Source organism: Erythrolamprus reginae, chromosome 3 (assembly GCF_031021105.1).
Source record: "Erythrolamprus reginae isolate rEryReg1 chromosome 3, rEryReg1.hap1, whole genome shotgun sequence".
In the NCBI taxonomy this organism is placed as follows: domain Eukaryota; kingdom Metazoa; phylum Chordata; class Lepidosauria; order Squamata; family Dipsadidae; genus Erythrolamprus; species Erythrolamprus reginae.
The window spans coordinates 114,682,524-114,698,341 of NC_091952.1; the positions used below are offsets into that span (position 1 = coordinate 114,682,524).

Below are 15,818 nucleotides of genomic sequence, written 5' to 3' on the forward strand. Positions count from 1 at the left end.
ACCACACTGATAGATAAGATAGTGAAATCTATTAAAATAATTGTTGAAAGCATTTAAAATAAGATGAACGAACCTGTTTACCTATTCACAGAAAGGGCAATAGTATACTTGCCAAAAAGAGAATGGTGGCCATCTGCATAAGCATCTGCCTATGCACATTACAAATGCGTACAGTCAAACATTGTCATATATACATCTCTAGGCAGGGATGGTTGTTTTTAAGACACATTTAAATCACCTTCCCTCTTGAAAAATCATGGAGAGGTTGACTTTAGGCAATCCTAGGCTGCATTAACAGAGGGACAGAATCAAGATCACAAGAAGTAATACTACTGCTTTATAAGGAGACCACACTAAGACCACACTTGGAATACTGCATCCGGTTTTGGTGATCACAATATAAAAAAGAAGCTGAGACTCTGGAAAGAGTGCAGAGAAGAGCAACAAGGGTGATGAAGGCGCAAAAGGCTAAAACACATGAAGAACAGTTGCAGGAAATGAGTTTAAAAAAGGACCAGGGGTGACATGATAGCAGTGTTCCAATATCTGAAGGGCTGCCACAATGAAGAACCTATTTTCCAAAGCACCAGAGGGCAAGGCAAGAAGCAATGGATGAAAATAAAACAAAGAGTGAAGCAACCTAGAACACAGGAGAAATTTCCTGAGAGTGAGAACAATCAACTAGTGGAACAGCTTGCCTTCAGAACAGGGGTGGGATCTGGCTTACCTCACTGCCGGTTTGCTTCCTGATGTGCTGCACAGGCGCTCATGCATGCGCAGTGCTAAAAACCCAGCTTCTGCGCATGCACAGAAGCAAAAAAACAAAATGGCGCTGCCAAGAGAGCTGGCTCGTGGGCATGGCAGGCTTGGGTCGCTGCCAATTCCAGCAACCCAGGCCACCAGGTTACTACCGGTTCCATAGAACTAGTCCAAATCAGGAGGAACCCACCTCTGCTTCAGAAGCTGTGGGTGCTCCAACACCAGGAGTGGGCCCCAGCCGGAATGCTGGAAAAGGCCATTCCAGTAGTAAAAATGGAGCTGCGTGTGCAGCTTCAGGCTACCAGCACCCGTTCGCGAGCACAAACAGGGAGATTCTGGTGATCTTTGCTGGGTTTTTTTAAAAAAACGTGAAAATCGCAGAAATCTCACTCGTGCGAGATTTCGGTTGCTGCGCATGCGCAGCAGCCAAATATCGCCATGCGCCTGAGAGGCACAGTGAGAGTCCCAGCCAGCAGCAACAGGCTCTGGCACTGCCATGCTCTGGCCACTTGGCCTGCTCCCCACACTGCAGAAGAAGGCAAAGAAGCAGCAGAAAAGTAGGGAAGAAAGAGACCAGTCGGGGAGGATGTGATGGGGGACAGGCAGGGGCAGCTGGAACAAATGGTGGGGACCCACTGGCCGGCAGGGAATGGGCAGTGGTGGCTGGAGAGAATGGCTGGGATGAGGCCGGGAATGGGCAGGGGCAGTCAGAATGAGTGGCCGGTGTGGTTAGAGGTCTCTTACCTGTAAGGAGAAGGCTCTTCTTCTGCCTTGAGAGGCCTCTGAGCTGCAGCAGCAGCCATTTTCCCTTATTTTCAGCTAATTTTTTGCTTCTGCGCATGCACAGAAGGAAAAAATGCCCAAAATTGGTGAATTATCACGCAAGATTTGGCTTCTGCGCATGTGCAATCCTGTGCTAGTGGCGCGCACGCTCCTGACCCATTCCAGTAGCACTGGGAATGGTGGCCCATCACTATACAGCACTGGGGGCTTTTAAGAAAGGACTAGACTACCATTTGTCTAAAATAATGTAGGGTCTCCTGCTTGAGTGAGGGGTTGGATTAAAAGATCTCCAAGATCCTTTCCAACTCTGTTATTCTATTCTGTTCAGTTACTCAACTAACTTTCAGCTCAGCTGACTTCACAGACGTATTGTTTGGCTTATTCCAAAGAAGCAGTAGGATATAAATCCAATAACTATATGTATGTCTGAGACCAAGCATAGGCATTGAGTTCTAACTACAGCAGATGTCAATCAAGGTCAATGGCTAATTCATGCCTGAACGAAGCAAAGAACTGTTACACATATAAAGCTAGGAAATCTCAAATGACCAGATTTTTTGTCACATGAAGGAAATACTAAATGCTTTGATGTGGCCCCAAATTAATGTCAATCATGCAGCGTTGGAAAGGGATGGCAAACTTTTTTCAATTGCCACATGCATATAAACGGATTACTCCAGTTTTTCAACCCAAAAAGAAAATGAAGACAATTTAATTGGTTTTATTCATACATCATTCACTTTAGAACGTGGCAGAAAACACATGCAACTCCTCGAAGCCCAATTTTAAAAAGCTACTAAAACTTTACAATCACTTTTGACTATATATAAAAAAAGCAAACCAACACACTAGGGCAGCCCAGTATTTACATCCTTTCTGCATTGTGTGACAGTTTTACAAGGAGCCTCAATTTTAAAAAAATCTGTTTCCTTCTGTTTTTTGAATTGTGCTATTTTATCCATGCATTTTCTTTCTTTCCTTGCTTTATTGAGATTGGTGCCTCTACAATCTTGTTAAATAAACCCAACAAATTAATAATATCAGAAAACAGCCTCATTTTTTTTTAAAAAGCAGCCATTAATATAATGCTGATACAATACTTAGAAGTTGTGACTTCTGAATGACTTTCATTCATGAAAACATAAAAGTCTATTTAGGGAGCATTTTCTAGCATGGGAGAAAATAAAGATCACACTTTGAAGAGCTTTTGCAAAGAAAAGAGGCGTAGCATTTGAATTGGCTGTTTTCCTCTTTAGCAAAAATTACTAGCTAGCAGCCTCTCAAAGGTAGATTTGTTATTGACATTGCCACAGCAGCCCTGTATTGATTTGTTGTTCTGCAGAAGCCATGCATGTATTATTAAAGCATTTCCCAATAGCAACAGCAATAGCACTTAGACTTATATGCCGCTTCACAGTGCTTTTACATCCCTCTCTAAGCAGTTTACAGAGTCAGCGTATTGCCCCCAACAATCTGGGTGCTCATAATAAAACTCTATTTTCATTTTGCCTTCCAAACTAGTCTGTTGGAAAGTATCTGATACTTTAATTATTTCAATAAACATCATCATGATACCAGGTAGCCCTTTCCTTCGTATTTTTTTTTCTCAGCAAATGCAAATGTACTGTTAATGAAAGCTACACAGTATTAATGATGCTGAAAATCTCTAAGGAAAACATTGGAGGTTCAACTCATAACACGGTGCCAAAATTACATGCAGGAAGACGTTTATTTTCTTTTTAATAACCTGTTTCTTAATTTAGTTTTGATTGGCTATGAAATCCACAGTGGCACTTGTAGGCTTGCCACCCTCAGCACTTCTGCTGCAAGAGCCACACAAACCTATATGTCCATATGCAGGTGCCTTCAAGTTTCCATATGAACTTTCCAGGAACAAAAGGGATAATGTAACTATTGCAAATTGCCTTGCTGCTCTACTTCATGTTAGCCAAGGTTTGTGGGAGCCTGAATAGCACCATTTCTTTTTTTATATGTCATTATTTCAGTCTTCCATTTTTTGTGAATTACAGGTTAACATTGGCAGCTTGCAGAGAGTAGCACTTTATTCTTTATCTCTGCCAATCTCCCGGTCACTTTTCTATAGTATCTTTCCTTTCAGAGAAATAGCTAAGAAAACACCAAAAATGTCCAGATATTCAAACACCAAAATTCAATATACAATAGATATATATAAAAAGAGTTCTCCCATCTATATATTTTTTTAAATTTGAAGATCTGGAATTAGTAGGATCCATTAGGATCTTAAATTAGCAGAGCTTTGGTTGAGCAGCATATTTTATTTTATTCCAATCTCAATCAAATCAAAATATTTGTTCTTTCAGAATTTGCCCTATTCTTTGTTTTATCCTAGAAGGTTAAGTCTAAGTAGCCCACACTTGTACAGCAAGAACTTAGTTAGGATTCCTTCTGTTTTCCTGAAAAGCAGATAAAAATGCTAGTTATATGTAGCCATGGGCTAAAAATGATCTCATATAGTGTAATTGCCTGCATAGTTCCCTCTAAGCTGAGCAGTGAGCAATCGCTCACTTAAAAATCATCATCAACTCAGAGTTTTCCAAACCTGCCCAGAAGCCGAGAGGGAAAATTTATTATTATTTCTGTGCCGCCCAGTCCCGAAGGGACTGTCGCTCAGACGCTATACTTTTCCGCTCACCCCCCAAAAAAATTAGAGAGAACACTGATTGCCTGTATGTATCACCCTATCTTACAAATACATACAAAACGTCCAGGAAAACTTTGAGCACAACACTTTTCTCCTTAAATAATATAGCTGACTAGACAACACAGTAGGAATCCTGCTACAGTACTTGCCTTTCCAGGCAATATTTGCTGAATGAATTCCTTAACCTCTTTGTCGCAGGCATAACAATACAGACCAAGACCATAAATGTAGATTACAATTAATACAGTTCACACTTTTTAGAGCCATCAAACTCAAAATTTTAATTGGCATCTCAAGACTCAAAGAGATGCCAGTCTAAATATATGTTATATTAATGAGCCCTGTTCATTCTTCCTGGAACTTGGGAGTAACACAGTTCTGCTTTTTGAATCCACAGGTAACCCTAACGAAGGGTGCAACCTATCAGACGAATTCCAGGTGTGTTTTAAAGAAATATCTAAATAGTTTACTTTATGTGATTTGAAATACCTTGTGTTATTTAAAAAAAATATTGTGCAAGTTCCATGTTTGTCTTTCATTATCTGTATGAAACTATTCCTAAAAAGTTCAGGTATCCAAAATTAAATTGATCTCATTCCTTTCTACCAGATCAAATAGTTTGGATAAAGTTTCCTTATATCGAATCAGACTGTAATTTTATCAGTATTATTTGACACCGACTGATAGCTTTTGAACCTAGAGATCTGTAAAGAATTATGTTCTATTTATGAACTAGTTTTTCTACAAAAATGCAAATTCTACCAGAAAAGCTTATTTCATATGTCATAAGTGTATCCCATAATTTAAATATAGTGGGTTACAGATGAGTACAATCCAGTTTGATGTTCTGCTACCTATTCCAAATGAAATGACTAAGTGCCGTGTCTAGCATCACTCTTGTGGAAATTTTACTCATCTCAACGAGGCTTTTGATTGAAATGTACTACGTTGCTCTAAGAATATGACAGCGTATAGGTTGAGTCAAAATTGCTGTACAACATGTTATGAGTAATGAATCAGAGCAGCATTAACCTATGCAATTCCATTCCCTATTCTGTCCATTTTCTCTGCCTTTTTCCTAACATTTTGAGATACTGGAGGTTTCATATTGAAATAGTTTACAAAGCATACAAACATAGTCCTTATGAAAATAGTTTATAAAATTAATTATTATCTACTTCAAAATGACAGATGTTAAATGAACATCTGAATTGCTGGTTGCACATAAATTAGGGAACGCCTCTAGATTACATCTCCGTTCATTCTTTTAGTTCCTGAATCTTGAGAACCCAGTCTCTGAAGCAAGAATGATTTTGCAGATGCCCAGTCACAAGTCTCACATGAAAGTGACTTATTTTATTGTTTTATTTTAAATAATAAAATATTTAAATCACCAAATTATCCTCCCTACGCAGAAGGGAGAATGCCCAAAACCTAATAATCCTATTGGGTTCTTCTTACGTCTGCTGAAAACTTGTTGAAATGACATGAATGGCAGGAGGTACAAAAGACTACAGATTTAGTTATTAAACTGTGTTCCAAAATTAGTAACTTGGATATGCGAGGCTCACTTCTGCTGCCACTGAATGTTTACCCTTTTTATAATGTCAAAATGAGGATTTTCCTCTGACTAGCTATTTCTGCCATTTACTTTTATTTATGGATTTCTCTTTTCTTTTCTTTCCAGTGCAAATTCTCCTCTTTACAAAATCATCATCCTGAAGTTTATTTTTTCTTCTTCTATTCCTGCTGGAAAGAGGAAATGGAAAAGTGTGCATGCATTTGTATGTTTTTGTTTGCAAGAGTGAGTTGTTTTGACTGTGAGTTTGGTTCTTCTCTATAGAGAGCCACTTAATTTTAAATACTATTTGTTTTAAATAGAGATAGATGCAGAATGTGGGAGAGACTCTTAGTCTTGTCCTTTGAATAGCTTCTACAAGTTATATAAAGACAAATGCAAAAATGCACACATACATGTACAAAATGCCACCTGCATACTTTTTTATGAGGAAATGAAATCTCCAGGACTGGTTTCAGCTGGAGTTGTCAATCTTGGTTTGAAAAGATATGAATGCTGGACAATGCACAAGGTTTTTGACTGATCTGTCACTTTTCCTCCTATTTATTCTTGCAGAAGGATCACCCAAATTAGAGAATCACTACAGCTCATGTCACAGAAGCACATTTCATACTTTACAGTTAGAAGGAAAATAGCAGGAACACATAATATAAAATACTTTATATTTAAAGGAAAAATGGTACATTTTAATCAGCTCTGAAAAACTCAACTGCTATAGCTACAGGTTGCTAGATTATTTCCCTATGAGCCATGAAAATCCTACAAAAGCCATTGTCTTAATATAAAATATTACCTGGTGCAGTACAGACATCCAAAAATCATTTATGGCTCAATTTTTAAAAAGCTAAAAATACCAAAACCAATTTATCATCCAATCCAACAACAATACTTTTTTGAGCCATATCAAAACTTTAAAAGCTGTATCAGTCACGACACAAACTGAACAGATTTAAGTTAAATGTAGGAAAAAATTAAGTTGATTAATTATATCCAGGTACTAGGATTACTACGGGAGCAGCTAACACATTTCCTTCCAATGTAGTGAAATTTAAAATTTTAATAATAACCTATGTGTGGGTTCTTATGAATATATGGAGTGATTTCAGGGCTGTCTGTGGTTCTGGGACCTAAAAGAAGCAATAAAAGAATACCTCAAGAGCTACTTTCCTTCATTCAAGTAAACCCAAATGGACTACTTAACCCTTCAGCTTTAAACGCTTCTAATGCTTTCTCTCTGCTGGACATTTTTCAGTCCAATGATAAACAATTCTGGCCAGTCCTAAACTAAATATGTTGATCTTGATGCAGTAGACAGGTATGATTCCGTTTCTCTAAGAGATCTATGCTCTATGCTTAAAGGTAAGATTTATACTTTTTGCCTTACCATTCCGCAGAAGGTCTCTGGTGGATTTCCACATGTTATATTAGGTGGCTCCAGGTTTACTTTTACGTGTTTCATCATATCTATGGCTTCAGGCTGACAGGCTGTATAATCCCAAATCTTGTCTTCATCCATATAAATCTGTGTCTTGCACACATCATAATGTCCCCAAACTGAAGGATAATGTTGCATTACTGAAGATACAGTAACCCATAGGGCATGGAGAGAGAGGAATCTTGACAAATACATCTCTATATCCTTTTTGAGTGCCTTGACAGCAATCACCAATATGGAACTAAGTGTAGTCTTTATTATACATAAATATACATGGAGAGAAGCAACGTTATTGCAAAATATGTTCCAAAGGAGAGAAGAGCTTAAGTTACAATAACTGTGGTTTTGATTTTTGAAACTTTGGTGGAAGCCAAGCACATTATACGTAGTTCAAAGCCAAGTGAAGGATGCTTGTTACATTCCCAGGAGTTTCAGGACTTTTAATCACTTATGCAAATAATGTCCAAAACCAGGTAACAATTTAGCAGTGTTGCCAAGCGTCAGCTGTACCATCAATAATCCCGAGCAATCCTCCTTTTTTCCGGCTCATGAGGAGCAATCAGCCAAACTGATGAATCAGCTGATGGACCAAAACGATGAGTGTTTACAGTCTGTTTGCCATCAATCATTCTTTTCTTCTGGCACCAGCACCCTTTTAGAAACAATAAAAGTAAGAGTTACCATTCTAGGATCAATGCAATAGAAAATATCTGAAATGGTGACATTTTGAAGGCCTTGCTTAGTACAAGGTAAATTGTAAATAATAAAAAAAGGGTAACCTTTACTGAAGGATTTTTTTTTAAACAAACCAAATTACTAAATTACTCATCACCAAAATTATTTTGACATGAGAGATTTTTAACTGTCATTTTCCTTTATCTACCATCCATCCATCCATCCATCCATCCATCCATCCATCCATCCAATATCTATCAAGAACATTATTGTCATCTTGTCAAAATCTGAGCCCAGCCACAGCACTCAAACCACATATTTCATAGCCAAATCAGGGATACAATCTGCAGTCTACGAAAGGTGTCAAAGCTTTTATTACAATGACAAAGGACTGACAACAACTTGTGTGTTTTCCATTTCTTCAAAGGAAGACCTCGGAGAGCTTAAAATATCTGTTACATATCTCAGCTTTTGTTAGCTTAATAAGTGATCTGATGAGCCCACTTCTGTCTCTTTGGATTTTTCTCATTAGTACTGAAAGAGCTCTGATTTCATTTAATTGTGTTTAATGACAAAGATAACAGTTGGCTCATTTGCAGCTGATAATAATATTTCCTTATATAGACTTGTTGTTATTTTAAAGTCCCTTTATGTATCAATTTCCACAGGAGAAAGCAATCTTCTCAATCTACCCTTTGTGTTCACCGGAGCAGGACATAAAATGCTGGGTGATAATTTAAGTGATAGAAAAGGCACATCAAAGATATCGGTGCACTGACCTCTGTCAACTTTGCAAGGCGTTTAAACACAAGGCATGGCTTCTTGACAGCCCTCAGGCTCAATCCAACCTCAACACTTTCCTCTCTAACCAGATTTTAATTAAGTTGTGATAAAAGAACCCTCTCTCTCCCTCCCCCCTCTTGCACATTTGTTTGAATTACAAACTATGCTACCTAAATTATGACAAACACATTAAAGATCTTAATAATTTATGAAATAACAGATCACCAGAGGATACAGATTTTGGTTAATCAATCTAGAACAAATTTTAACAAAAAAATTTGACAAAAGTATTAGGGCATCCTGGTCTTTTAACCGTTTTAATATATTGAAAAGAATGCAATATTTACTAAGTATTATCTTAACAATTATTTAGTAATAAGCCCTTTCCCACGATCACTGGAAAGTAAGTGTGCAGTCATATTATTATATTCCTAACATTTTAAGGAATCACGCTAATTTCTTACTAAATTCCTAAGCAGGGCAGAAAACATCGGAAAGCAGTTGTGCTGTTTCCCCAAAACCATTATTTTTTTCCCTATTTGGGATCCGATGATCTGATGAGTTAAGAAAATGAGTTATGATATCACATGTATAAAAAGAACACAGCATTTCCATGACCCATGCAGCATAATCGCTCCTGCCAAAAATGTCTACTTTCAGGCAAAGAGAATCTGGCATGCAAAGCAAATCTTTAAAGAGGTTCCTTTTATTCAGATATAGCATTATTTTGCATATGAAACTAGCTATAGTTCTGATGCAATGCCAACAGATGGCTGAATAATGTTTCCATAGCAAATTACAATAATTGCCTTATGGACACATGGAGTTTCTTATTTATTTCACAAACCAGTGTTCTCTTAGAAAGTTAAGCTTCTTTTCAGGAATGAAGTATACCACACTCCACTACCTAAAGTAACATTTTAAAGAACTTTTTTAAAACCATGTCATTTCCTTCAGCTTCAAGATGTTTCTTTGTTTGCTTTTTACATTTTTTTAATCTTACCTACTGATCAACAACTTGCATCTGTGACTATCTGATCATTCAGAAATAGGATTTGGTTCATTTCAACTGACTACTTGGATTGAAAGCATGGATTTTAAATAAATGTGTATAAATAGAAATAAACATTTCCCTGTCTTGTGCAATATATTAACAAATTGCCATGGACAGAATCTCACAAATTCCGAAGAAGTTACAAATTTCTGTACCATTTCATAGTGATAGTAAATCTAGTTTCTTCCAATACAGATTTATTTATTTTATTTTATTTTATCACATTTATCGGCCGCCCTTCTCCAGTGGACTTAGAGCGGCGTACAGAAGTAAAAACAAAATACATTATAGAAGATTTACTTCAAAGAAGCATATATTTTAACAAGCTACAATAAAATAATTAAAGTCTCATATCAGGATGCAAATATATGAAAGCAACAATCAAGATGGCAGAAGATTTGCACTGAAATGCAACATTGGTGCAAATGTTCTAGAGTATACTGTTCCTCCTAGATAATGAATTAAGGTTAAAGCAAGTAAAAAGTCATGATTATGGTAATTACACAGAATTATAGAGTGTAACATTGATCTCATTCAACAAGATGACAAGAGAAAAGTTGAAACTTATGTGCAGGTGATTCAAGAATCAGAACATGCAACTGGCATGCTTGACAAGAAACAGCCAATTACAGCTTAAATTCCTGGCACCTGTCCAGGGTATGATTAATAGTTTTCCATTACATTTCAGACATATTATTAATGTATTAAAAATGTCATGGTTTGGCAAGAACTAACACAGCATAGCTTAGCAGTCGGCAGTATCTCATTATTAATGAGCTCTCATTGACACGGGAAAGATATTGGCTTAAAGATCATATGCTAAGGACCATGAGAATTTTTAATAGCAGCAGAATGTACCTCATGTTGCATTTGTAGACTGCAACTCATGAGATACAGATCTTTATTAAATGATGGAATAATCACTGTAGAAATAAAGTTGAATATTTCACTTCCATCTTTAAATACATTCCTGTGAAAATGGATTTTATGTCAAGGCCATCCACATGACTGAGAGGTGGAGATTTCTACTTCAGCTTTCTTAAGATCAAACTTTCAAGCCTGAACATATGATGTGATAAAGAAGAAGAATAAAGTAGGATTTTCTTCCAGGTTTTTTCTTTGGTTCATATCTGTTCAGTTCTAACACAAGTGTTAAAAATGGACAGAGGACTCTTTTGGTAAATCCTCTCTAGCATTATAACCTTTGCTTACTATGTGATCACACAATCTGCTGTATGAAACTAGAGTGATCCCTAGAATCTCGACTCTCACACTGAATAAAAGGTGACTGCAATGGAGGGGTGGGGTGGATTATGCTAATGACACTCAATGGAGTTTTGGCAGAAAGAGAGTTGGAGTGTCCTTTATTACTGATAGCTCATCACCCCTACAGAATTGTAACCCTTACCCATGCTTCTACAACCTAGCTTCCCCTTGGGGGCATTCATAGGACTGCTGTTTAGTCTCACACAAATCCTTGTTTACATGTACCCTCTGACACCCCCAAACAACATCCCAGATGCAATTAACTATGAAAAACAAGCAACTTCCTATTCTGATTAGCAACTGCTGACAAATGAAGCATCTTGTAGTGATCTGGTCCCTGGAAATAGCATCCTTCTCCCTGTGATTCTCTCTCACACACACGGATCCACACCCACAGACACACAAAGATCATTGTCTCATAATAGAAATTGGCACTAAGAAGCTGATTGGGTAGTTAATCAATAGAACTCCCCATGAGGACTGTCTCTCTACATATACAGAGCTAAATTCTAAAAATAAAGTAAAGCCCCAAATAACAGTATTATATGTTTTATTTGGAAATCTATCCTACTTATACTTGGAAGCTGTTGATAACATTATTATCCATGGATCAAATTGAATGCAGCCCTTTCCTTTAGGTGAAATTGTCATTTTAATAAAAGCACACATATCATCTGAGGAATCTGTACAGCAATTAGTCAATTATAATTTAAGAATTGTGTTCCACCCTCTGCTCTGTATGAATTCTTAAGACTAACAGTAATAATGCTATAAACATAATCCAAAACATAACTATAGTCCCACACTGACAGACACCTCTCTTTAAAAGCTTATTTATAATATACATGCATACATTTGTAATTTCTGCATTTAAGACAATTTACTGCTTTTCATAAATGCTAAATTGCTAAATTCGTTTGCAGAAACAAGGGCATTATGAATATGTGCTTTATGCCCTCAGGCTTGAAATAATGTTAAATCCATTCAGTTTAAGTAGTGGGGAAGGCTTCCAATTATCTAGTCAGACCAAGTTGTTTTTACAAATTTTACTGTTGGAAAATATACCTCTCTTCTCCTCAGGTATTGCACTTCTAACTTGTAGCAAGGGATAAGAAGAAAGGCAAGGAAGATTTACCATAAAAATAGGACTATGAGTCATACTTATTCCGTGGCAGACAATTCCAACTTTCTCTTGCCTGCAGCATTACAAGGAAAGGAAACCACACAAAAATGTTACCAATTGTGGCACATCACTAATATTCAAAAAGCAGAAGGAAGGCTGAATCACCTGCTTTCACTTCAAGGCAGTATTCTTAGTAAAGTTTCAGGAACAGGGAATGTGGTATTCCACATCTCTTCACAAATCAGCTCTCCTCTTGTAACCACAAGTCCTTTTTTTAGAAATGTAAGATTTTGAATGGCATAATGAAATTGCTCCTCAAATACAGATGGAAAGCACCTGCAATTACAAGTCCATCGGCATTCTTATGTCAAGATAGTAAACCAGCCATGGTAGGTAACCTTCTGTATTGGATAGTTTCCTGTATCCTTGGGTGTTTTCCTGCCAAATTTTAAGCAGTTAATGGTATGCAAGGAACTGAGTATCAAATTGCTGAGAAGTCTCTATTTTGTGAACAAGAAATTCTGCATTTTGGTCTTGAAACAGCATTTCTGGTTTTGATTTACTTCCGATCACAGTCACAGAATGAATGTCTGTATATTATCGCAAAATGTGCTGCTGAAATATTTTTCAGGCAGGACACAAACTCTTTCAAAATGGTATCATTTGCTGAGGCAACTTTCTAAGACGGAGTTTTTAAGTTGCCCTAAAACTCTTCTTCCATTGTTTAATCTTTCTTCTTCATTAATATTAAATATTTCTCCAATGATATAAATGACAGATATTTCTGGTGGAACTGTAAAAAGCATTTTGAGTCAACTGCATTCGACAAAGTCAAATAACAGATTTGTTGCTAATAATATTTTATTTTGCTTTTAAATAAATGTATATAGTAAACAGAAATATCACCAAAGAAAAACTAATATAATTCTTAGTGGTCAACTACTTGCATTAAGCATCACAAATATTAAGCATTGAAGCTGTTGGATACATTTCTTCTTTATCAAATCAGATTGATATTTTAGATCTGAATTAAGGACTGAGATAACACAATCCCTTCAAGTATTTTGCTGCTGTATTTTGTATCTTATTTTTCTTTTCTCCTTCAGGAAAAAAAGCTGTATTTGCAGAAACTAAAAGAGGGAGAATATTAAGATTCAGAAGCATGACACACTTCTGTTCAATATCATCTCCAGCTACAGGCTATTCTATTCAAAGACCTTTTGTTCATTCCTTGTCGCCCTTCATATACTCTGTAACTTTGTTTAGTTTAAAATGATCATTAAAAAAATGACCCATAAAAGCGAGCCCTCCGGTCTTCTTTAAATGCAGCGATTACACAGTTCAGGAATCCATGGACGCAGATGATGCACCGCCTGTAAAGCCAATGGATTGATACCTTCGTTGTTTGGAAGGAAAAGATGCCAGTGGTGCTACCATTCCACATATTCGGGGTGTAAAAAGAGGCAAACGGCTCTTTCTACGAACAAAGGCTTTGAAATCCCCGCTTCCACACCAAATCGGAGCGTCTTCCCCGTGGAAGACTTTCCAAATGAACGCTAGAGGGAGCAGTTTCTATTTGTATCTAAGTTTTATCTCCCTTTTCTCAAATCTCTTAATTGGTTATCGCGAAGGGGGGGGGAGAGGAGGAGGACATGCAATAAAATCACATTAATTGGGCAATAACTCCGTTTGCAACACAGCGATCCCTATAGCAGGCAAGGGGTCTCAATTGTGGAATTCCAAAGGATGGATGGATGGATGGATAAATGAATGAATGAATATAGCGTAGGAATATATATTGCTAGTAACCCAAGCCGGGCGACTCGCTTTCTCTCTTCTTCTCGATTCGAATTTTTTATTTTTTTAGCGGATCTCAAGAAGCTCCAGCCCCGCATTTCACGCCACCCGCCACCTTACCCACCTTCCTTCCAACCCTCCGGGGAGGATCGACTTCATCCCGTCCTTAGACAGGGGCGAAGGGCTCTCCAAGCGGAGTTTTCGTCCGTTAGGGCAAGCCAAGCTTCCGAACTCTTCCGATCCCATCCCTGGACTCTTGGGAAAAGAGAGTCAAGCGCGGAGGCCCTTCTCCGGGAAAGTTTCCCGTTCGCCCCTTCAAGAACCGCACCCGCAGGGAGGGCCGGGAGAAAAAGCCGGAGGGGTTGGTGGGGGGGAAGGAAATCAGCTGGGTTTAACTCACCGTCTCGGGCCGATCGTCGAAAGCCGCAGAAGCAAACCACCCGCCTTTGCTCCGGACCCTTTCGGATTGGATCGGCAGTGCTGGCTTCTTTATCCGGCTTCTTTCCCCTCCAAGCAGGGAAGGGACGTCGGGGTGGGGCGGGCTGGTGGGAAAGACGGCAGCTGCTTCGGCCGCTCCCCCCCTTATTTTTCCCTCCCCCCTCGCCGCGCCCGCTTGTTTGAAAGGCAGCAAAAGTTGCAGCCCGCGGGCGAAAGACTTCCGCGGGCGAGTCGCTCGAGCGAAGCCCGAAAGCCTCAGGCTGGAGCCTCACCCCCGGCGTGAGCGGACGAAGCCGCGAGCTTCTTTTCGCGCGCCCCCCTTGGATTTAGCCACTCCTCTGGCGCTGCCCCTTTGGAGAGCAGCCCGGTTGGGCCGACGGCGGGGCGGGAGTCCTCCCCGAACGCGCGCAGAGGGGGGGGGGGGGGAGAGTAGAGGACTAAGGCAGGGATCGGACCCGAGTGATGACTCGGGCGGCGCGGGAGGGGGGAGATGGGGACCGGGAAGTGAGGAGGAGGGAAGTCCTAGGCAAGCCTCCTCTAGCGGTCCCGCTCCAGCCCCGCCTTGGCCCTTCCTTGAGCCGGGCTCACTTCTTCGGCATCAAACTTTTGACGGGGGAGGGGGGAGACGCGGTGCGGTCGCTGGTTTTGCCCGCCCTGCCTGCCGCGGCAGCGGCTGCTCCGGGCGCGGCGCGCGGTTGCTCCCGCGGCGGCTGTTGGGGCTGAGGGAATCCCCCTCTCCCCCCGGCTTTCATTTTATTTCCAGTCGCGTGAAAAGAGCGCGGGAGAGGCTCCCCCCCTCCCCAAAATTTCCCCGCCGTCAGCCGGAGTTCCTTTTTGTTGGCAGGGCTGGCTGGCGGGAACGAAGGGGTTGGGTTGGTTTTGTTTTGTTTTTCTCCTCAGGAAGGCGGGCGACGCTCCGGTTAGAAAAGTCCTTAGACGGGGAGGAGGAGGAGGAAAGAGGACCGCGCAACCCCGTCGTCGTTGTCCGCGCCGACCTGCCCTTCTTCCACGTTGGGTGGCCGGTTCTCCTCATATAAGACCGCGGCGGCGGCGGAAAGCTTCGCCGCGCTCCCGTCGCGCTCTCGCCGCGGCTGTGAAAGGAGCTGGCAAACTTAAAGGACGGGGCGCGATTAATTGGGGAGGGTTGGGGACGGGTGGAAGGAGAGAGGCGAGCGCGGGAGGGGCGGCCCCGCCGCTTCACATCAAAGCGATCTTCTGCCCAAACTGCCGGGAGAGTAAGGAGAGATTGCGGAGCTTAAGACTAACCTCCCGAGCGGGAAAGCGCTCCGAGCGGTCCTAAAGCCGAGGGGCTCCTGCGCGAGATAGCTCCTATCCGTCCCCCGTCCCCCCTACACAAACACACACACACTTTCCACTCCTGACGCTCCGCTTTAGCGGTGTCCGCTTGCCCCGTTTAGGGGGATCATCTTAGCCAACCCCGTA

The 15,818-nt window shown here is 40.2% G+C and overlaps 1 protein-coding gene across 4 annotated transcripts in view; it reads right to left on the bottom strand.

Moving 5' to 3' along the window:
* NTNG1 (netrin G1) overlaps positions 1–14,715 on the bottom strand; it is a 355,235-nt gene extending 340,520 nt beyond the window's left edge. For 3 of the 4 annotated variants that reach the window (XM_070746432.1, XM_070746431.1, XM_070746428.1), the window contains exons 1-2: positions 14,338–14,695; positions 7,189–7,891 (exon numbers count right to left, since the gene is read on the bottom strand). In XM_070746432.1, coding sequence (XP_070602533.1) covers positions 7,189–7,434 — 246 coding nt within the window. In that variant the 5' untranslated portion in view covers positions 7,435–7,891; positions 14,338–14,695. Of the gene's footprint in view, positions 1–7,188; positions 7,892–14,337 lie in introns of all 4 variants that reach the window. The other variant, XM_070746430.1, reaches the window with a different exon arrangement.
* Between the last annotated feature and the right edge of the window lie 1,103 nt (positions 14,716–15,818).